We start from the raw sequence: 23,996 nt of genomic DNA, 5'->3' as shown, positions 1-23,996 counted from the left end.
TAAAAACACTATGATTTTTTTAAGGTACCAATAAAAGTGATACCATTCATAACCTGGACAGTGCTTGCTTTCGTATCAGAGCCTACAGTTGCAAAGCTAAGTGCCAAGCAGATGGTTGAAATCTGTTTTGTATAAAAAGTGTGCGCACACACGGTTCTTTTAGATTGAGTTCTTTGTATTCACATTCAGGCCTAGGTTCTAGCCTTCAAAACACTGGCACTGAAGCAATCATTAGCAGCATTTTAGACAACTGGCAACTAAGGTATTCACAGTTCTCCACAAAATGCTCATCTAATATCTCCCAGATGTATAATTAAGGCAAAAGATCATCTTCTTAAATTGGTATCAGCACTTTGGATGGCCTTTCAATAGACTGCACATGTATGTAAAAAGCTATTTTATTTATCTTTTTTTAAAAAATAACGTTCTAACTTCTATTACAATCTAATTTTTTATAGCTGCTTTTAAAAATACAGGCTTCCGTGTCAGACGCTGCCCAACTACAACAGGAGCAACTTCATTCATCCTATTTTCACCTTTCTAATAAACACCAAGAAGGAAATTCTATAAATCATTTTAATAATAATTCTTATTTGCTAACCATTTAGTTTATTTAATATGAAAATATAAGATAGGCTACGCTGCCCCGGAGGAATCAGCTGCAGACAAGGGCTGTGAGCCCTCCAAGAATCCGCTGATGAATCTGCTGCTGTGACACCAAACAACCCATGGCAAGTCACCTCAGCTGCAGGTACCTCAGTCAAGTCACTTGTAAGTAGGTTGTTTATTACCATAAACAGCAAAACTAGAAATGCTTACCAGCATGGGGCTCTGCTGTCTGCCTGGGGTTCTCATGGAATCTGGGAACTGGTGACAATAATTTGCCTGGTGACAAATTAACAGAGGTCACACTTTTGACAACTGAGGTTATCAAACAAATGTATATTTGGAAGAATGCATTTTTGTGCAGCAGTCTCGCTTAAGACCTTGGTGGCCACAACTGGGAATTACCACCTCAGGAAACACAGAGTTTCAAAACAAAGATTGATTTTGTGTACAGTGCCAAGTCCACTAAGGCCCAGATGTTAGCCCTGGCAGAATTCAGGTACTTTTTAATCACCATCGTTCTGATCATTCAAATCTGCCAGGGATACAAGTTGTTTAGGAGGAACAGATAGTTAACGTGTCTTAACACTGACAGAGAACTTCTGAAATCTACAGATCTGCACAAGCCTGCGGAAATCTCTCCCGATGCTTTAGAAATTCTGGTGGCATCACAATTGATGGAAGTTTGCTGCAGATTAAGGAAAGTCAGGCTTCTGCTCAGTGATCTCCTCATGAGTCACCATTTCATGCCAATGCTGGTTTACTGGGGTGAAAAATGTCAGCCTTTTTCAGAGAGCTGAGTAGAACATTAATTAATTAGGCCTACATTTTTAGGACCTGACACTGAACTTCAGTGCCACTGAGTCCAAACACTCAGAATGAATGAGCACTTTTTTAAAGGATGCCTTGACTGGATGCCTTGACTGGCCCTATCACAAAACAGGTCTTTGTGAATACACTGCTGAATAACTACTACTGAAACACTACGGAACATGCCTGATTATAATCCATTATCTTGAAAGTGGTCTCCCTCTTAAAAAGCTTATCAAAGAAAATAACTTAATTGTTCAGTCATAATATTCATATGCTACGGAGATCAAATCCACCCAGGACTCCTTAGTTGATACCCATTTTCTCAATGGTGTGTAGTAACAGATGCAACAGAGAGACTAGACCTAAATCTACCTGCAGACCCCAGCGATTTAGCTCTGCTCTTACTGAGCATATAGTTGGAAATGAGGAAAAAAAAAAACCACACTAAAACAGATCAGAAGAACTTTGAACATGAATAAGAAAATAATTCCTCCCTTTTAATAAGCCTGTATGATTTCCTTCGTTTTGGATCTCCGTCATACATCTAAAAAACAGATGTCAAATATGTGGGTAAGAATCACAATGCATTTTGTGTTCTGCAACGTGGTTTTTGCTTTTAAGCTAGTTGGTTTGCTCACTGTGGCTGCCTACATTGCTGCTTTCAGTAGTCTGTTCCTCACATTAATACTCTCCCTGTGAAGAATTTTTTCCTGGACTCTCCTAGTGCCTGGTCCTTAGGTTATAAAACATATGACAGCTCTTGCACATATGGCTGAAGATGTTAATTGTTCTCCAGAATGAAACCTTTACCTGACCGTTAGTAGCACACGCTGTCTTTCAATTTACTGCTTGAACACTGTGGGTGTTGCTCCCTAACTCCAGTTCTCCGAACTGCCTCCAGGTAGGGAGTCAGTTTAGAAGCACGCTCAGATAATTGGAGGGGCTACAGACAGTATTCCCTCCCAGCCCTAACCGATGTGGCTGGGGCTGTAAATATTTCTTTATACTAATTATACTCCAAAGTCATTATTTTACATATTTAAGTAATTTGAATATTATAGCTCATCTTGCTAGAATGAGACCTTTAGAAATTACAATTGGACAGACAGAAGTCTATAATTTGCAGTTCTTAGGATCTCAAGAAGCAGAAGGAGGGTCTTGAGGTTAAAAAACAGGACTAGCAGTCAGTATCTCTACTTTTTATACCCACCCATGCGAATGATTTTTTGACACTGCACCTCAGTTTTCTCATCTATAGGTTGAGGCTAATCTTGCTTCTCAATCTAAAGAGTACAGAAATCTTCATTATTTGTATATTAATGCCTTCCAAATGCTCTGAATTTCTAATCAAAAGGCTTTATAGGAAGTATGAATCTATTATTAATATTATCAGTACTTCCAACAGTAAAGCAACTTCTACATACATATGTGTAGAAAATATATATTGAGAGAATACGCATGCACATATATTGCTCAATTTATAAATTCTAAAGCATGGCTCCAGGACTGAAATCTCATTCATGAACCATGCTAGGGATCTCTTACCTACTCCCCGTTTCTGAATTTTCTCTATACAAAGACACATTGATATTACTCTAAGCTCTAGGCACAAAGGCTGCTCTGTGGAATGGAAAGAAACCTTCTTTTTTGTGTTTGTACAGTGACGAGCATAATGGGGTCCTGATTCAGGATGCTTGCACTCTACAAAACCACACTAAATCAATGACACTAATACACATGCAGATTATCTATAAGAGAGACGCATGACATACTTGAGTGGCACAGTATTTTTCCCATACTTTGCATGATATTTCATGAAAACACCATAGCCTAATATTGTTCCCTGAGTCACACAATTAATTTCAGAGTTTAGGCAAGAATGGCAAAAGTGAGCAGAACTTACAAAACATAGGCAAAAGGATGAGAGCCTTCCACTGAGAAATTCTGTCAAATTCTAATCTCCGTTGCAAAACCAGAATCGACTCCATCTTCACATGGTTTTGACAAAGATGAGAATCAACAGCCTTCTTTACAACACACTGACCATAAATATCTACTTAAATCTCCAAAATCCACGAGCAAAAGACAAACCAAAGGCTGAACCTGGAGAGAGAGATGTATCTATGTCCCTGTGATTCTCAGACTCAAAAGCCTGGATATTTTTACCAGACATGGAAAAGAAACCTATTTGGCTTTACTCAGCAACTGCGGAAGGAAACTATACCAAAAGAATAATGTTGCATGTTCTGTTTTCATTTTATTTCATTTAGCCTTTCGGTTCTATTTCAGTTTTGTGTCATTTAGCCTACTTTTTTTTTTTTAAATAATCATCGTGTTTTGGTGATTCACAGTTCACACTAGCACAGGAACAAGTCATGTAAATACAACACAACAAAATGACCCAGTTTGTTAACAGACATGCCAAACGGCTAAGAACATCCTTCCCTCCGCCCTTACCAACCATCACCTTCCCACACATCTCATTTCTATCCAAAAAAGCCTCTGCCCCAGTGAGGCCACAGCATTGAAATTTCAGGAGAAAACCCTATGAATAGAAACTTGACTAAACCATCGGAGAAAATGTTTTCAGTCTTGTTTTACAAAGTGAATGTAATGAGGTCGCTAAGGGAATTTCTCTGAAAACAGAAGACTTCTCCACAGTCGAACACAGCATGGGCAGAACTACCGCAAGCCAATGCTCCCTCCTGGCACAAAGCTCCAAGAAAGTGCCCCGACCCTAACTCAGGCATGGCACCCCAAAAGGTGAGAGGACACTGTATGCTTCACACCTTTCATTAAACATTCTCTCTCTCTTGAAACAAGGAATACCTCAAAACTATAAAAACTGTATGCAGAGATGCACTTTGGTCTGTCAGACTGTGATGAATTTTAGCTGCATCACACTCTATTAAAGCGCAGTCTCTTTAGGATTCCCAACAAACTGAATGTAATGCAACCCAGTAAACGGACATACCAAACTATAGAGAACAAACATGAATGCGTCTGTACGTATGGGTACACACACTCTTGAATTTTTTTTTTTAAGCTCACTGTTTCAACTGGCAAGAGAAGTTTGTTGAAATCTTTTCATGTAACTATTGTAAAAAAGGAATAACAAAACTAAAAACTGTTCGGAACCACAAACGCTCTCCTTACTCTTGGTTTTATGCTATCTGTTGAGCTGGCAATGGCAACTACCTCAAGCTCCCTGTCAGATACATTATCTTTGCCCATGTCCAACCCGTGAGATGAAGCAACGAAACATGGGGCATTTTTTCACTCCCACATTCTTAAAAAAAAAAAAAAAATCAAGTTCAGCACCAAAGAAACCAAGAGGACGACAAACTCTACAGGTTCCTCTTTACATAAACTACATTCCTAGGTCTTTTTTCGCTAGAGCTGCAAAGGTTCATGAAGAATATTAGATGCAGTTAACGGTCTTAACTATGCAAGAGTAGCACATATCCAACACACACAGAGCTCCTCACCACTAACAAGAACTCTGATTACTGAGACATGAAGATTCCATTTCTATTCACTCTGCTTATTTTTTGCCTCCAAAACTAATAGAATTATGTTAAGATTAGTGAGACAGAAACAAATACATAGTAATAAGACTATAATACACCACACAGAAAAATTTGCAGTAAGGTAAAATTTTACAATATATTTAGATCAAATAGCACACAGACGCCCACATCCTAGGAAAAAAAAACAAAACACAACAAAGAGAGTCTATATGAACCTGAGAAAACATAAAAGCAGATGTACCTAGTAAAACAAAAGAAAATAAAATTAATATAGATCTCAAAGAGTAGTTGCCGATATGAATTTCCATACTTGGTCTTTCAAAAAAAAAAAAGAAGTATAAAAAGGAAAACTGGAATACCAAATATAAATTTTAAAAACAGCAAATACAATTACAATTTGAGAACTGAGAAAAGCTACCTGATTAATCCCACAATACATTCAAGAGAAACATGGTCAAAGCCATTTCAAACTTCCAATGCGAGCCCCAAGCTTTTTATCATTTTCGCTTCAACTCTCAGAGTTCTACAAGTCAAAAATAATAACGTGTCTTTTTTTTTTTCTTAAACAAGGTGACAAAAGGACAAGTTGAAGTGCCATGCTAGATCAAAAAATATGGGGCAGGAAAACATTTGTAAAATTATTTCAAAGACAAACAAACAAACATCTCCCCCAATACCATGGGCAGCACCTCTAACACTCCTGAACTTCATATTAACATCTGGTATTTCTAGGAACCAGAATTCAACTAGTGTCTCTCTCTTTTCCTTCTTTTTCTGTTTTTGGGTGGGTTTTGTTTTGGTTTTTTTTTTGTTTTGTTTTGGGGTTTTTTTTTTTGTTTGTTTGTTTGGTTTTTTAAAAAAGTTTTGCACCTATGCCAGAAAAAGACAGACAGCTTCTCTGGATCACCACTGCACACCTCACAATTTCCATTCACTCCTTACATTTTTTTCAAGTACCAGGGCCCCCGCAAGCAGTGCTCACCAAAATTCTTCCAAAATCTTGTCTAAATTTGCTCTCTCCCAACAACTACCGCACGCAGAACTTCACGCTGTCACAAGGACATGTGGGCTCAGGAACAACTTTCAGAGACTCCTGGCTTCTCAGGCTGGCAAAGGCTGGGCTCAGCGCGGAGGTGACAAGCAGTGTCTCTCAAGCGGAGGCTGTGGCGCGCAGGGCTCCTCGCCGGCCGCCAGCAGAGCCCAGCCCCAGCCCCAGGCGAGGCGCAAGCCAACTTGGACCAAGTCAGCCCCTCGGTGGGGTGTGGGAGAGGTGGGACGTGTGGCAGACCGCAGGCTAGCATCATAACCCTCAGCAAAGGCGTGGGTGAAAACTTTACAGCCGCTGACGGCGGCGAGGTTTCGTCGGGGGGTCTGCGGGAGGAGATGTGAAAGGTACAAGCGTCGTAAATCCCTGTCAGGTATAGCGCGCCCAATTGCTCGCCATCGCCCGCTGCCCGAAGCCAAAAGCTCAAGAAAAAAAATGCAACCCGTTTCAAAAGTTCCAGAAGTTAAGTTCTGGTTTAGGTAATACAATAATGTGATGAGAATTTGCTTAATTTGCAGTATAGTTTTTAACAAACTCTAATACAACATAATTTTACCTTTTGTAGGAAGTACAGGAGACTTCACACATTTTCCAAGTCAGATAAAAATCCACAGATACTTTAAAAGGGAAAACCGCTTTGCTTCTAAAGATGCTAACATACTCCTTGCCATCAGCAGAGACATACCACAGCTATTGATTAAGTGCTGTGAGCACTTCTTTTCTCTTGACTACAGTAGCAGAATTCACAGGTGTTGGAATATTTTCAGTGCGTATAGGTACAACACTAGAACATGTTTTTCCCCATCCGCTTTACAAGTTAATTATGCTACAACCAGGCCTAAGAAGTAAATTAATAAAAAAAGCAAGCAAGCCAAGAAGACGTCAAACTGACTTCTGCAAGAGTTGTGAAGGCAGAGGTATCTGACATGCAAACATGCAGGTATCCTATTCAAAATTAAGAGTTTGTTTTTTTTTTTTAAAAAAAAAGCATGAAAAGCATGCGAAGAAACTATAAATCTACCTTAGGAGGAGATACTCTTTTTCCTGTACAACTATTGTAAAAGTGTATTTTATACAGCTACGGATACATCACATTACGTAGACACATACGCCTATTCTATCAGGAAGCTTCAAATTTAAGTAACTCAACCAGATACTATGTGCCTCCTAAATGATAAAGCCACAAATGCTCGTTAAAAGCTCCCTGAGAAGTAGTAAATATTTTGTAAACCAGTTATATATTTAAGATTTCTGGACAGCAAGACAAGGAAAAACAATTCCTCTCCTATCTAAAGGTACCAAACACACTATGCACATAAACATCGCAAGATGCTTGGTGGGAGCGTGTGTGTATGTGTTTGTGTGTGTTTTAATTAACTCCTTGAATGCATATGATGAGCCAGCCACCCAGAATTAGTAATGCCAAACTCCCAATTTGATTCAAATGCAATGAATACAACAGTCAAATTGTGCAGGCTGGTGTGTCACTCATCAGCTCTCTCATTTGGGCTTTTGCCTTCCAAGTCTAGTTCACAATTTCAGCAACTGGTAAATTATTGAGATGTTCATTAAAATCCATAATCTGTAACAGTCAACTTCTTCCTCGCTAAGCATAAGTACAACAAATGAAATTAGCACAAGCAGGACATTAATGAGTAGTCTGTAAATGCAATAATTCCTCCAGTCTTATCTCAGAGAAATAAAATAACGTTAATTTTCATGACTGCGAAAAACCACTACCTCAAACTTTTAACTGACACTGTATTCCTTCTTCAGTTCCCAGACCCCTAGACCCACAAATATAAGCAATAAAGTCAGTTTCTCAAAGCATCTCAGTGGAAGGCAAAAACTATTCAGCCCGATACTAAAGAAACCTCATTGTTTTCTTTTAAATGAAGGAATAATCACTCTTACTTCTACAGGTAGATTTTAGGAGTGGGACATCATTCTGAGCAAGCCGCTTAATAGAAAGGTATTATTCTTTCTCCAAAATTCTCAGCAAATGCAGCAGCAGAAGAAAGCTTTTAGGGTAACTTTAGCTAAGAAAAGCACTTCGGAATACGCAAAGTTTCCTTTTAGGAAAATGATTTCTCCATTTGACAGTGTTGGTACAACCCCAAAATAAATTCAGTGGGAGTCTGAAATGACTCGTGCAGTGCAGCAGTGAAGCAACTAAGTATATTTTTTCCCTCCCAGCAGAGGCTTGCTTTACATCCTTGAGCCTTCCCTTTCTACAAGCTATTCACTGGCACAGAGAACGTTTTGAGTGCACCGAACTGGTGACTGTAAATGTTAAACTTCTTCTACTGTCCCCATCCCCACTGCTCCCATCCACGTCTTTTGTCTTTTCTAGCTCTTCCTTTTTTCCTATGGAAGCACTAACCCATCCTTCTTTCTCCCACAAACCCTGCATGCCTCTTCACCTTTAATTGCCATATTAAAAATAAAATAAGAAAGAAAAAAGAATAAGAAAAAAGAAGAGAACAAAAAAGAGAAAGAGAAAGGATGTCACTCTATCCGGATGCCTAGCGTAGCCTGTCTCTCAGTCTACAGAGAAATGTAAATATGCAGTAATTAATTTGGGTTTAAGAACATTCCATACACTAGGGACGTTGTTAAGCAGTCACTTTATCTATTTTTCATTTATCAGATTTTATTAAGACATTAAAACTTTATGTTGGGCATTTCTGAGATTTTATCATTCTGTAAATTTCACAGCTGTCCGCGATGGTTCTGGCTGCACTGTCTCTACCTTTTCTTCAATGAAGCAAACTTCCTATTGTGGCTATACTTGTATTTAAGTATAATGGCCCATCTTAAAAAAAAAAAAAAAAAAAAAAAAAAGAAAAGAAAAAAAAAGAAAAAAAAAGAAAAAAAACCCATGCAACAATAGTGTTATTCTTTTTGAGACCTTTAAAGCCAATTCAGAGTGCCACAGGTACATCGCAAAGTACATCCCAGAAGTTATCGTTTCCCTGGATAACAAACAGAGCAGATTCCAGTTACAATTTGTTCCTACAACGTTTCTGCAAACATCGTCCCCCTCAGCGTACGCATTCTGATGCTCCTCTTAATCAAGCAGCTGAACCGCCACAAACAGAAATAAAGACATGCAAGTAACTTCTCAGGAAAGGATGAAAACCCTCACATTTTTGGTATGGTAATTAATTATACATGCTAATTCACAAAACCTACTGCAATTTACTACTGATGCTGAATGAATTAATGAATGTTTATTCGTCTGACACTGAGGATTCATTTTCATTCCAAGTGTGTACCGTAAATGCCTCCTGATAATTGCCGCAGACGCACAAGAGAAGTCCCCTTCATTCAGATCCCTTCAGTTGGGGTGACTGAAAGTTTTTGAGCTGTTTGCAGTTCACCGGGATACACTGAAACATCACGGGAAAGACGACAAGAAAAGAAGAATAACCTCCTGAGATATATATAGATGCTCTGAGATGTGAACTGCAAACAACTTCGCCTGATAAATCTTTATCTCCTTACAATTTGCAAGTTTAAAAGGGAATAGTGGGAGATGGAGAGTAAAAACAAAACCAAAGTCGGTCATGCAGATACAACGTGCTGGACCCCAGCGACTGCAGAAATGCGCTCCAAGAACTGTGTTTACTGAGAATCTGAGAAAATAACCCGCCATAAACGCCTGAAGAACAATCGTCTGCGCATCGCGCATATATACACACACAAACTCCTTGAGCATATGTGTGTCCGAGGGTCTGGGCATCTCTGTGTAAGGGAAAGTGCGTTCTCGTGGCTGTCTTCTGACAAACACCCATATATTACATGGACAGTATCTACTCTGTGTGTGTGTGTGTGTGTGTGTGTAACTATAGTCAAACATACGCAATGTAAACAAACGGTAATGATTAACAGAGATATTGGTTTGTATTACCAATTTCAACTGCAGAGGGAAAATTGTTAAAAAAAAAAAAAATTATGTCCAGAGGTTCATTTTTATTGCTTCCCATTTCTACTGCTTGTCATTATCTGCATAGCAAAAGGAGAGCAGTGTATTGATTATTTAACTAGAATGTTTACAAGAGCAAAGCTGGGATCTCTGAAAATGAAATGTATGCCTAGAAGGGGAGAAAAAGAAAAAAAAAAAGAATAAGGAGGCTCGTTCTATTTCTAAGGAAGATGTTTTGTCCAAAATTATTTGTTTATATATAAAACTTATATAAATACATATTTACAATGCAGAGACTTCAGATTTTTAAAAAAGTCTCCCAACAGGAAAATGAAAGGACTTCATTCTGCCTCACAGAGTTTACAAGTATTCTGCTCATCACAAAGTTCAAAGAATAATTGAAATCGCTTGCTTATAAATTTATACGTATAATCTTAGTGAAGCATATTAAATACCTGAATCTATGAATTGTATGAACAAGACAAACACATGATCACGATGCCAGATCAGATTCAACACCAGAAACCATAACTGTTCCCTCAGGTAGTTGAGCTAAGTTAATACAATGCACGTGAACAAAACCAATTTTGTTCCATTATTGTAATCATAACAACCCAATGAAAAACACCAAGTATTCCAAGTAAGCCTGGAAAATTAATTGTATTAAAAGACAACCTCGGAGCAGTCCAACCATGCCAATTCCACTTTCTAGTAAGGAAGCGTTCTAGTCAATGAACGAGGCTTGAAAACATTAAAATAGTTCTTCTCTGCGCTTCCCAGTTTTATTTTTCTCCGATCTTTTAATTCAGGCCTTCTTTCCTGTCCTTTCTCCGCTTGTGTGTTCCTCAGCCCACTTAAAATGTTTTTATCTTGCCTTCTTTTCTATGCCTTTACTATCAAATTCAGGAGGTTTGAACGATGAACAGCTTGACTTAGCATATTTTTAACCAGCTGGTCTAGCACCTAGCTTGTATTGCATAGTCAGATACAACCAAATGTTTATACAGGAGGTAGCTTTCACGAAGATGAGAAAAAAAACCTAAGTAACGCGCATCCTGGCGTTCTTTTATTTACTGCTTAGAAAGGAAAGTTTGGATTGTTTACCGCAGCCGCACAAGGGACTATCAATAACCTTTAAAAACTAAGCCGGAGGGAAGGGATGCTGGATCATCCACGGATGGGTGTACGAGCGCTTTCCGAAACCCCTTCGGAGCGCCAGATCATACGAAACAAGGACTAAACTCCCAGAGGTCATAAGCCGTCGCCAGTGACAGCAAAAACTTAATTCCAGGCAGGGAAGACTCCTGCTTCGGGCAGGGGGAGACGGGCGCGCCTACGTCACACCCAAACCCCGCTCCGTCGTCATACCCAAACCCCGCTCTGTGACACTCCGCGCGAGAGGCGACGGCCGAAACTTGGGAGGCAAGAGTTGCGCTTCTGTCTTTTTTTTTTTTTTTTTTCCCCCTCTCTCACTCTTTTTCTCTCTCCTCGGGCAGAAGGATGTTCTTCCGACGGAGGGCCGGGACGTTAACTTGCCTAAAAATAATCGTCCCCCGCCCGATCTACAAAAGGTCACGCGCCCGGGGGAAGCGCCTTCCCAAGTTTGACGGCAGGGGCGAGGGCGGGAGACGAGCCCCTCTCGCCTCGCCCGCCGCCGGGCATCCTCTGTCGCCCGGGGACTCCCCTCGGCCAGGAGGGCAGCCTCGCCCGGCGGCGGGCCGGTTCGGGCACGGCAGCCTCTCCGGCAGCGGAACAAAGCTGCGGGGCGGCCGGGCTCGGGGGGCTCGGCGGGGCCCGCCGCGGGCGTGGGGCTCCCCCCGCCCCGCCCCCCAACGCCCGGGTAACTGACACGGCGTTTGAATGGCCAAGGTAGCGCGCGCCGGGGTAGGGCGGGGGGGTGGGGGGGCGGAGGTGGGGAGGCGAGGGGCGGGGGGGGAGCGGCAGCATCGGCCCGGCTGCCGCCGCGCGCCGGAGTCGCTCGCGCGCCTGTCCCCGCGTGTCTGCGCGTGAGCCCCTGCACCGCGGGCAGCCGACCCGCGCACACGCGCGTGCTCATCTAATTTAAAAAAAAAGAATAAAATAAAATTTTTAAAACCCCACAAGAACAAACAAACCAGAGAACAGAACAAAACAAAAAAGAAAAAAAAAAAAAAAAAAGAGAGGAGGGGGGGAAGACACCTCCTCCCCCCCCCCCCAACACACACACACACACTCCGAACGCGAAAGGCAGCGGCACCCCCGCCCCGACAACTCCACTCACCTTTCAAACTCCTGAGGTAAATCAGGGTCAGTTAGCATGCTGGAAAAGCACAATTTCCCTTTGTCACAGCAGCCACCTATGGTCGCCTCCAACTGAACCTGTCAAGTGAGTCCAAACCTTCTAAACCGATTGATTTTCTCTCTCTCTCTCTCTCTCTCTCCTCTCTCTCTCTCTCTCCCCCCCTCCCTCCCTCCCGCTCCCTCCCTCCCGGCTCGCCGCTCGCTCTGAGCGAGGACTCCTTGACCAGTCTCTTAAAGGGGCAGCGCGCCTCGCAGCAGGGCTGCTGGCGCGGCTCCCCGGCTGCCGGGGCGACCTCGGGGTGCCCGTCCTCGCCTTCGGATTCCGCTGCTCGCCCGCCGCCGCGGAAAGGGGAAAGTCAAACTCGTTCAGTGTCCTAAAAACCCATGGCGGGGGGGGGGGCGGGGGGGGGAATAAGTAGCGGGAGGCGGGGGGGGGGTAAAAAAAAAAAAAAAGCCCGGCAATCCACCTAAACCGGCAAACCAGGAGCAAATCCCCTGCGCTGAGGAAGATCAGTGGAGAAAGAAGATAAAACAAGAGCAGACTGATTAAATTGAAACAGTTATCAACTCTCTCGGAGTTGAAATAGGGGAGAAAAGATTAGACACATAAAAATGTTACCAAAGGCATGTGCGCTCCGAAGAATTTTCATTCCTTTCTCGCCCCCCCTCCCTCTCCGCTTTCTCTCTCCCTCTTTCCCTCTCTTTGGGGAGGGGAGAAGGGGGAAAAAAAAAAAAAAAACCAGAAAAAAAAAAAAACCACACTACCACCCCGCACAACAATCAGGCATTGTTCTGAGGGAAGAAAAGCAACTTTGACAGATTGAAATATAGCAGAGGCCCCTTCAAGGAAACCTGTAAACAACTTGTCACTCACTCTGCCGCTCTCGCTGCCGGCTCCCGCTTTCCGCGCAGCGCTGCGCACCGTCCTGGCCGCGAACCCCCGCTTCCCCCGGCCCCCAACTCCATCAAACGGCCCCGCCGTGCCCAAGGGGGAAAGGCAGCCTCATGCCAAAACAGCGGGCGCGCACGCACAAACAACAACAAAATACAGACTTTTCCGCCCGTCTGGTGGGGCTTTTCTGGTTTTTCTCCCCCCCCCCCCCCCCCCCGCCCCCCCCTTCCCCCTCCCGGGGCGAGGAAGAGGAGTCCCCCCGCTGTGGGTGTCTCCAATTCCCCTGCCCAGACAGCCCCTGATAACGAGGTGGAGGACGCGCTGCTGACAATTATCGAGGTACAAATGTGCCAGGCGAGGAAGGCGACCAGGTAGCGGACCTTTGACATGCGGGGCTGGCCCCGCATCCCGGGGACGCCCGCCGCCGCCCGCTCCCGGTTCTGCCGCGGCGGGGCGGGGGGGGGGGGGGCAGCGGCCCCGTGGGTGGGGGAAGCCGCGGGGAAATTCCCGTCCAAGTCCCGGGGATTAGCCGGGGGCTACCCTGGAAGGGGAGCGCACAATGCCTCAATAGTCTGCGCGGCCCGTGTCCGGCCTGGCACTGAGCTCCCAGCAAGGAGGAGGGGAGGGGGGGGACAGAAAAGGAAAAAAAAAAGAAAACAAAACAAAACCTAGTCTCCCTGTTCTTTAGCACACACATGAACACGCACCCACACACAACCATGTATATATTCCATTCTTTCCAGTTCCCCAGTCCTAAGTCCTTTCTTCATTTTTTTTTTCTCCTTTAATTTGCAGCTGGACAACATTAAGGGCCTTTAAAAACCACGAGGTTTTGACCCCACAACAGTCTGATTAGGTCCACTGCCCCCTCTCTTCCCCTCTCATCCCTACCTCCCAGTGACACGGGGAAAGCAAGTTTACTTTTTTAAATATATACACGTATTCGCACGGAGCGGTCATAAAATGTTCAACATTTTCATGCCCACTGGCTTAAAAAAAATTTCCAAATGGAAAAGCTTATTATTTTTATTAATATCCAACAGCTACACTGTTTAATTCGCTCCTTTTCCCTCTCTATGCATATGTTGCAAACCAGCAGGCTCACACAAGGACCAGTCGGTCCCATGTTGGCATAAAAGCATCATCAGCCAGAAGTCTGGGATCGTAATTTTAATCACGAGTAGCAAACCCACTTGCAAACTTCGGCGCACCATCCCCAAAAAGAGCGTTAGACCATTCACGAAACAAAACGCCGAAGCCAAGTTCGCGAAGGCGCCTTCGTTGCCGTTCACAAAAGAGGATCTGCGAAGGCTGTCTCCAGCCTGCCTCACGCCACCACAGCGCTCGGAGCGGGAGTCGCGTACAATCTGTCAACTTCTGGCACGCGGTAGATCTAATGGCTCCTCACTGTGGGGCAGGGTAAACCGACTTCCTTCAGTAGCCCCTAGCAAATAATATTTTCCACAGAGGTCCATTCATAGGAGTCTGACAAACCTAGTTAATATGTACAAGGATTTTTTTCATTTGTTATTTAGTAGCTAGCCCTTTTAGGACAACTCCGAAGTAGACACTGAAAAGGCAGCAGATGATTAAAAAGAACAATTCCAAATACTTTCTCTTTCATCTGAGGGTCTCAAACCATGTTAAGTCTCACATTACTCCTCTGCAGGTAATAAATATAATTAGGGCTGATTCCAAAACTTTATTTGTATTGAAAAGTATCTCACTCTGCAGGGGCTCCATTCAAATCAGCAAATCTCTGTGTGGAGTAGGAGGCTACTTAGTAGGAGAATTTGGCCTCAAATAAGGAAACTGAGATGCAGACAGGCTTAGTAGCTTGCCCAAGCCGACACAGTTAGCCAACTCCTGCGAAAGGATGAGAAACAAAGATCCCACATGCCTCACAGTCAACAACAGTCCCAATGCTGCTGAAACGTGCTGTATATTTTAGCTTTTCTCCCCACAAAGGCATTATTTTTATATCTGCTATTTGGTTAAAACAGACTCCACCACTGTATTCCCCCATTTGTGAGGCCCCTTTTCTTAGTCTTTCATTTGCCCTTGATGCACCACTGCCTCTCCATAAACGCTGTTCCATCTCTGCCACTTCTTTCTTTGCCTCCCCTATTTCCTCACACCTGGCTGTGGGAGAAGTTTGCCAAGAGAAGCTACTCAGAAGGCCCAGCTGGAGGAAGACGACCTCTTATTCCAAAAAATATCAATGGTTTTGGCAGAACAGGACTCTCATATTCTGATTTCACTTTAGCTCCATTCAGCTCTCTCACCTCATATCTTCCCACCCCCCCCCCCCAACTTGGCTCCACTCCACAACTACCCTTCTTCTACCATGTCCTTCCCTCCTCTGTCACATATATCTGCCCCTTCCTATATCGTTTCCTGTTGGACCTTCTTCATAGCAATGGTCACACACTCCTCCAAGGCAATATTATGCCTAGCACAATGGGGCTCCCTGGGTTGCTGGCTCTCAGCTAATATGATTATTATTATTACATTATTATTATTATACTCGAGCACTCATCATCAACATCAGGAATTATGGAACAGGACACTGGCTTTACTAGAAAAAAGTACAAAGAACCATAATAAAAGGGAGGGAGGGGGAGCAAAGAAACGTTCAGGGGAGAACACAAAGATAACTGATAAGAGGGAGAGCTGAGAAGGGGAAAGGAAATGTAAGAAAGGAAGGAAGCAGAGATCATTCCCCTGAATGCTTTTCGCATGAGCCCTTCTTTTCCCTTACCCTAGTTGACGTTCACTCTTACCCCATTACATTTTGTGCTCAGGTACCTGCCCCTTCCTCCTAGTTTCCTTCGTCTTACGTTTTCTGTAACTACTGAGCTCCCTTCTCCCAGCTGAGCGGGGGGAAACAAAGTTGGGTCCGAAAAGAAGGGGAAAAAGTGACTTACTATCACATTAATATTGTATTGTATTACTGTATCATCGTATTGTTATTATTGGATTATTAACGGTCTGGTGTATATACACTGATAATTATGTTCTCATACTAAGTTCAGCTGCAATCGCAACAGGGAGAAAAAGCAAGTTAAGCATACGATTTGAGGGAATCTCTGAAACCTTTCTAGAAATCATTTCATATTAACTTGAAGGCTTGCCTTTTAGAAATTGCCAGGACATATCACAAAGGCTGCTATCATTATCAGAAAGGGGAGAAACTGAGGAATTGGGATAAATAACCACTGACTGAGAAAGAAGAAAAATTTATGTAATATATTAAAAATTGGACAGTTGCATAAAGAGCTTTATCTCATTCTGAAACTCTAGACTAATAATAGCAAGCCCTGATGCCCCTTTTTACCAAGCGAGTCATAGTTCCAACACCCACTTGCAAATTGGGAGATCCACGTTCGGTTCTCTCAATTCTCTTCTCAAACTCAGAACTCAGGATATAAGTTCATATACCTTCAACTGATGAGAAAAATGAAACCTCTCTCCACTCCTCCCCTCGTAGTTCAGTGAATCTGCATTTCTCTTGCTTTGCTTCGTTTAAGGGGTGCCCAGAACAAACAGGTCCAACTAAAACAGGACAATATGGGTTGAACTAAACAAAAAAGCTCTGATTTTCATTTAGGTGAGGCAAACGAATAATAAACTCCTATCTGAATTTTTGTGCTTAACTGAATTTTCATTGCTATTGTGGTTCTCCAGTTCAGGAGGTGAACCAAAAAAAATCAATTATCCACCCATCTCAAGTTAGAAATACCATAACTCTGGAATATTGCACAGACAGAATCTGCAGGTCTGTATACAAGCATATTGGCAGAAGGAAAACCTTAAATGAAACTTTTTTTTTTTTTTTTTTTTAAATCATCAAATGATAGTACTTCAGCCTAGTGCCTTTGGCAGATGCTGCAATACAGTAAGTAAAGGAAGTGCTGGGGTAAAAAAAAAAAAAAAAAAAAAGAGCTTTTTGGGTTTTGTTGTTTCCACTGTAGGTTTTAATAATAGAGACAGACCTACAAAGTCCAAGGAAATGTAAGATGTTCCACAGAATGATTTACTGGAAAATTCTCACAGAAAATATGCAAAACTCTGAGGATCCTAAATGGATTTTCTTTTTTAGGCACACATCCAAAACAACTGCAGCATTAGGAACGAATCTGTAAGATGTCTAAGAAAGGGTGTTTTGGAACAGGTTACGGGAGAGTGGAGGGAGAATAGAGTGGGCTTGATGCATTTACTATGAAGAATATCTCACAAATAATGAGTGCTTACTTCAGAGTATGGAAATGTTTAGCTACAATGCAGTTTGGATCATATGCTTAGGAACAGATTTTTCCTTTCACTGTGCATGCCTAGCTGCCATTTCCATTAATGGGAATTAAGTACATGTGTCAAGAGGAGAAGTTAACTCTTAGAAATATAACTAATCTATGCTTTTTTTTTTAAAGAATGTAAATGCCACATCAGGCATGTTCAGTGTTGGCAAAACTGAGTGCTGAATATAGTATAGCAAAATCTGAGAAGGAGAAGGCGGTCTGGAGGACTGAAATTTCTGTGCTATTTAGAGTTTTTCAATTTACTGTATTTCTTCAAGGAAAAGTAAAACCATCTCATTTGCAAGTGGGAAGCCCTTATTTATCAGCTATTTACTTGCACTTGCAGCAGGGGCCTACCATCTGCAACCCTCCCTGTAAAAAAGAACTGACACTACCCTTAAGAAGAAATCTGAACCTTCTTCTAAAATTTGAATTTAAACTTCCCTCAGGGTCACTAAATATTACAATAAAGTTCCAAATCATTTTTTAAAAGAAGGTCGGCACTCTTTGATCCTGTCCACTCCGCATCAGACAGGGTAAAGGAACCTCAAAATTAATGCCGATGTAAACTATAATACAAACATGGTTTTTTAGAAATAAAAATAGTATATATAAACACATTTAAAATTAAATTACATCTATATTTTCACAAAAAAAAACCCCTTCTAATTGTGAAAATGAAAAAAAAAATAGAGAGAGGACACATTCCTGATTTTGTATCATTGCCCCTGCCCAGTTCCTTTATTTTGGGTACAGCTTGTTATTTCTCTATAGCGTCTATTTCTCTTTATTGTCAGTTAGCTACAGGGTCCCTTTACTGTCTGTCATACTAGCCTTGGTCTGCACAAGAAGCAGCTTGAAAAAAAAAAAAAAAAAAAAAAAAGAAGAAATAAAACCAGGACAGTTTAAAAAAATAATCACAAAAATAGAGAGCGCATCCACAGATAGGAACTGTGCTTGAAATGATTTAAGAAGCTAACTGGATTTCAAATTTACAGTTTCTCATTAAGGTTCTGAACATAAAGTGTTACTAAAATAGGAACCTGTTGCTCTAAGTCTTTTTTTTTTTTTCCCCCTACGTTCTTTTTTCAGCACAGTTATTTTGCACAGAATGTACCATCCTGGCCGAAGCCCACAGCCTCACCTTAGCCACAGTCTCCCTACTCTGCCTCCATTACCTTCTTGGGCCAATTACCTTCTGAGTGACAGGCCTGTTCACTGTCAGTGCCCATCCGATCTCCAGCCTCTCGGCTGACAATGCCAGCAGGAATGTTCCTCCTTGGTGTCACTTCCAATGACTGTTACGAACATGTAAATGCCTGCCACACTGTACCCAACAATGACCCCTACTCATTTCATACAGCTAACCAACTCCCATCAAACAGAAATTACTCCCTTGGCCCTCACTGCATGTGTGGAGGAGTGGTTGGTAGAAATCAAGTCTCTTTTGAACAGGCAACCTAAGTTTTACAGCCAAATGTAAGCTTCTGAGCCTAAGTATCCCAATAACACAACTTTGATCTGTTTGTAAAAGTAGATAAGAATTGTTAAGTGTGATTCCAAGTGCACCGAAATTGAGATCTTTCTGCTTCACCTCTTGGGCCTTTCTGCGTGGCTCTCAATATAATTCCTGCAGGTTTTATCACCACGTTCTCCTCACTTCCCCAATAACAATTCTCTTTTTTTTTTTAACTCATCCACTGAATGAGGTTAGAGTCATCACATTTCATTTCTCTAATGTGACTGCTTTTTCCACTCGAGTCTGCTCTTATTAACCTGTGCACCAAGGACGCTGGGTTTAAAGCAGATTTGCTTCCATTGATTGCCTGATGCAGAACAAGCATCATGCAATTAAAAGCGCAAGGGTGTTTTGGAACGATCCACACCACACAGTCCCATGCGTTTTGTGAAGGCATTCCAGCCTTCTCCTTGTGGTCATGAAGTTTGCTCTGGCGTTTGCGATCAAAATTCTCCACGCCCACAGGTACGGCTACAGCCTGCTCCCCTCCACCAGAAGCGGCTGTCTTTCAGTGCCATTACGATCGGTTATTACGCTTCCAGCACAGGGCTAGCAGCCACCTCCCGCTCGACAGCCTGAGCTCTTTCGCGGCGGGCAGGATACAAACACAGGTAGCTCAGTTCACGGTTGTTCTCTGCTTTATATACTCCATCAGATCAGAGGAAAAGCAAGAATATAAAATACTTCCAAATAATATTACCATTTTCTAGCCACTTTTTACTGGAAAAGCAGTGAAAAATTAGGTCTTTCGGAAGAAACATCCTCTTTCTAAACCAGTTTACAGACTGCAGTTGTAATTAGACAAAGAACACAAGAAAGAAACATTCTTACATTCTGTAACTGCTTATCTATTTTATTCCTTTTTAGTCTGTATAATCATAAAAATTCACATAACTGCTATCTAGTAAATGTTTCAAAAAAAATATAGATCCTGACATGTACGATTTGTAAATGCAGAACAAATTTGTAAATATATTCCCTTTCTATTGTACCACACAGAAATTCTCTACATGACATACACAGTCTAGGATAAGATTAATACAAATTAGTGTTTATTAAATGCACTTTACTGATATTTAACTTGTTATACATGTCACTGGGAAGATCAAGCTGTAAATTAAGCAATGATTCTAATGACGTTAAATGCGTCTCTGTAAAGGAAGGCGTTATAAAACATGTTACGATCTTACACCTTGCACACTGAAACAGCAATCAATGAGTATGTAGAGTTGTAGAGTTATGTTTCATTTATAAAGTTACAAAAGCATACTATACCCACTCATTTATTTTAATGGTGCTCTGATGCAGTTTTATGAGTGATTTTCCACTTTTGAGTAAAAGCAAAACTAATACCATTTGGTTCTGTCAAAGCAAAAAGCTGAACTCCTACTTCCAATTCAGCCACTATTACAGAGAAATAAATACCTAAGTATAGTATAAAACAGACCAATGGCTTGTTGTTATTGCTGTTTCTATGGAGGCTTAACTCTTGCTTGTCATTTCTTATTAGATGGGACAGCTAGAGGCTAGAAACATTGCTGGGGTAGCATGCTGAAGACCCCTGGGAATGCTTCTGCACCTTGTATGGGGAAAAAATGCTGAGAAAATACTGCCACAGTATTCTGAAGCACAAGTTTGGGAAAATCAGGTTATCTGGGGACACTCTTCTAAAGCCCTAATGCAATCCAGGTACAGGGTTGACTACCTTCTACTACCAATTAGCCTGTAAAGATGACAGATCTTCAACAGTTGCCATTGAAGTATATTCAGAATATAAAAAAAGTCAGAAAGGAGATTTAAAAAAAAAACCCACAGCCAACAAAAAAACCCCACCAAAAAATAAAAAGAGAAACCACTAGACTGAGACAAACAGTCATTAAGATTAAAACACAAAGAAGTTTCTCAGGAATGTTTATCAAAGAAAATTTATGTCATAAATTTTCCTCTGCCTGGAGAAGATCCAAAGTTGAGTGTCTCTTCTCTTGCCATATAACATTGTACTGAATCCAGACTGCACATTTGGCCACCCGCTTTTCCCCTTAAATAACACTTTCTATTTCTGATGAAGCTTTTGTTTTGTTTTACAAAGTTTAATTTCACTTTCTTTGTTGATGCATTTTCCTTTTGTCATTATTTCAGAGTTGTGTAAAAGTAATTAGTGACACGATGCCAAGGACTGAACCTCACAAGCAACCTAAATATTTTGATTCACTGAGAATGCAGTGCATCATTTACAAAGTGCCTGACCCCTGTCCAATAAATAAAATAAAATAAATTAGATAACTTCTGCACATTAACAGCCTGAGGCATACACAGAAATACGTCAAAATGAGGAAACAGTGAATATCACAATATCAGAGATACTTTTTCGACACTTTTTCAAGAAACACAATCACATTTTTACATACCTTTTTAGCATTGGACGATCAATCCTGTCAACCATCTCTCCTGGTATTTGCATGTAGCCACTGCCCTTTCTTGAGAGCAACGTGGTTCAAAATCTGAGTAAAGGTTCCACATGTGAGAATGTCACAGGTGAAACTTGTTTTCTAATTAATTCTGAGCTAGCAATAGAATGGCAGCAGGTGTCTCCAGAAGCACAAATTGAGTGGAAAATAAAAGGAGACAGAGACACCTACTTTTTTTTTTTTTTTTAACCGGGATTTTTCTTTTTTTTTCCCCCCCAACTTGCCATAAATTTCTCAGAGAGGTCTCAATACTGTAGTCAAAGTTAAAACCTGCTGTATGCAGTCAGGGCAGGCCTTTGGCACAAAAGCAACTATACAGAGCTTTGTGACTACAATCTCTAAAAAGATCACAGTTTTTGGAGTGATTTGTGAGCCATGACACACAGGGCTACTAAAAATGCCATGACGTTACCAGGGATTTGTGTACATCATTTAATAAAAGGAAATTTTCTTATGATAGTTAAAAAAACTACCACAGAACTTAAGCGAAAACTCTGCCTCAAGAAACACAGAAACTACAGCTTGCTTCAAAACAAGAGACAGTTCTCCACTATATTATGTCCTAGATGTTTCAAAGCAAGGTGGGCTCAGACTAGACAAGCATTCTATAACGACAGAGGGAAGTTTATTCCTGTCCCTCATCTCCTGCTGGTTGCTGTAACTGTCTCATATACATTACTTCATACAACCTTGGGCTAAGTATGCAGTGGCTTCAAATAGAAAACAATTTTTGTAAGACTGAAAAAAAATCAATACATGAATAAGAAACCAGCAAGCACCCTGCCAAGTTTGATACCTTCAAGTACCAACCAAAAGGCACCACGACCCCACAACTTTCCTCTGAGGACCACAGACTGATGGTGCCCAATCACTGACTGGTGCTCAACCAGCTCCTCTCTGGCTGGAGCTCACAGCCGCACAGGTCAAGTTGAACAGACAGAGCCTGGGGTGTGTTACAGAACATAGATAGAGGTGTGGTCTGCAAAGTCAGGGTGAGAGCAACTTTTTTCATGGCTAACTCCAAAATCTTGTATTTGGACACATAATGCAGAGATAAAAATGCAAGTCTTTTATTTCTCTGATATAGAAGTACTCTGGGAATCTGGACCAAAAGTGAATAACAAGTTGCATAAAAGACTCTTTCCTACTTTGTATTTGTTACTTGGCAATTGACTGTTGTTCTTGTCATAACTGAAAAAGTAAAAAGGAGTAACCGTTCTTCCTTTCTTTTACTTCATAAACTTGTGGTTTTATTATTAATCTTTTCTCTAAACGGTCCCCTAGTTTTTTCCTAATACAGAAGTCTATTCAGGATTAAATTTTGCACTGCTTCTCTTTGAATGTCTTCTGTTTCTGCTATATGCATTCTTCAGGTAGCCTAACCCACAAAGGACTCAGTATTGCAGAAAATGGCTTACTACTGATACATGCCACGCTACCATTTTCAGCATTATTTCTTACTCAATTTTCAACAACTGCATCTTGTCTTTGGATCACTTCACTAACTTTCGTTAAGTGTTTCATAAGGAAACATAAGTCATCTTACTTTTCACTCCCAAGTGATCAGAGTTATGCTAAAATAGAGCAGTGAGCATCTTCACATCCATTTTTTGTCCAACAAACAATACTCTGCATTTCTCAAGACCACACTTGTGTAGTCATCCTCTCAGTCTTCCTGTGTGGGGTCCTCTACTATCTTCTCTAGCCCCGACTTGAATGATTCTGCCTCAGATAAAAATGCTTCTGTACCACTGGTCACAGACATTTTCAATTCATTTTTTAATATATATATTTATATTTTTAAATATATATATGTGAAACATCATCTACAACACTCAGACTTTGGATACCCATGTTGTAGTTTTCCTACACCAAACATCAACAATATACTTTTAGTTTTGTCTTCTGTCCCTCAGAGTGCTATCTAATTCTTGAAAGCACTCCTATCGCTTTTCTAATAGCCACTAGTGAAGGTCTTTTTCAAAAACTGTCTTTAAAGGAAAAAAGAAATCTAATGATTGTCTTTTACTATTTGTTGACAAGCTCAAGGAATTATCATTAGCCTTCATTTTTCTTTACAAAAGCTATGCTGATGGATAGCTATAGTATCACAATACTCACGTATATGTCTCCTAATTTTATTTTTTATTACTATTTCAACTAATTCATCAAGTAAGGAAAGAAAATTCATTAGACTAATTCTCAGCATCAATTCTACTGTTCAATTAAAGAGAAGCAGAAAAATTGCTTTCTCCAGCCTTACAGGTTAGAAGCCAATATTAAAGGAAAGACTACACATTAAGTTAGCAGCCCTATTTGAGCTCACCATCAATTTCCCGTAGCAGATTTTGATATGTCTAACTTTACACGGTACTCTGTTGCACTTCATTTGATGGGTTTAGCACCTACTTTTCCTCCACATTTTTCTTTGACAGTATCTAATCCTTAATATTACAAAAGAATGGCTACAGGTTAGATTTCCCTCTTAAGTCTTCTGTGACAGAATATGACAAGGAAATAATTTGATTTCTCAGCAAGCTTGTTATCCTCCTTACCTATTATTCTGTCTTACAATACTAAGGAAAAAAAAATCCTTAACCATTATTCTGTGTTACAC

General features: G+C 41.2%; 1 protein-coding gene across 11 annotated transcripts in view; it reads right to left on the bottom strand.

Moving 5' to 3' along the window:
* SOX5 (SRY-box transcription factor 5) overlaps window positions 1–23,996 on the bottom strand; it is a 649,375-nt gene that overhangs the window by 283,529 nt on the left and 341,850 nt on the right. For 7 of the 11 annotated variants that reach the window (XM_086756476.1, XM_086756491.1, XM_086756484.1 and 4 more), the window contains exon 1: window positions 12,183–12,298. The exons of the other annotated variants lie outside the window; for them this stretch is intronic. In XM_086756476.1, coding sequence (XP_086612602.1) covers window positions 12,183–12,220 — 38 coding nt within the window. In that variant the 5' untranslated portion in view covers window positions 12,221–12,298. Of the gene's footprint in view, window positions 1–12,182; window positions 12,299–23,996 lie in introns of those variants that run through there. 11 annotated transcript variants of the gene reach the window in all.

Source organism: Chlamydotis macqueenii, chromosome 1 (genome assembly GCF_036417535.1).
Source record: "Chlamydotis macqueenii isolate bChlMac1 chromosome 1, bChlMac1.mat, whole genome shotgun sequence".
NCBI classification, from domain to species: domain Eukaryota; kingdom Metazoa; phylum Chordata; class Aves; order Otidiformes; family Otididae; genus Chlamydotis; species Chlamydotis macqueenii.
The sequence above is the reverse complement of the archived record's forward strand: the minus strand, read 5'-3'. Positions and strand labels throughout refer to the sequence as shown.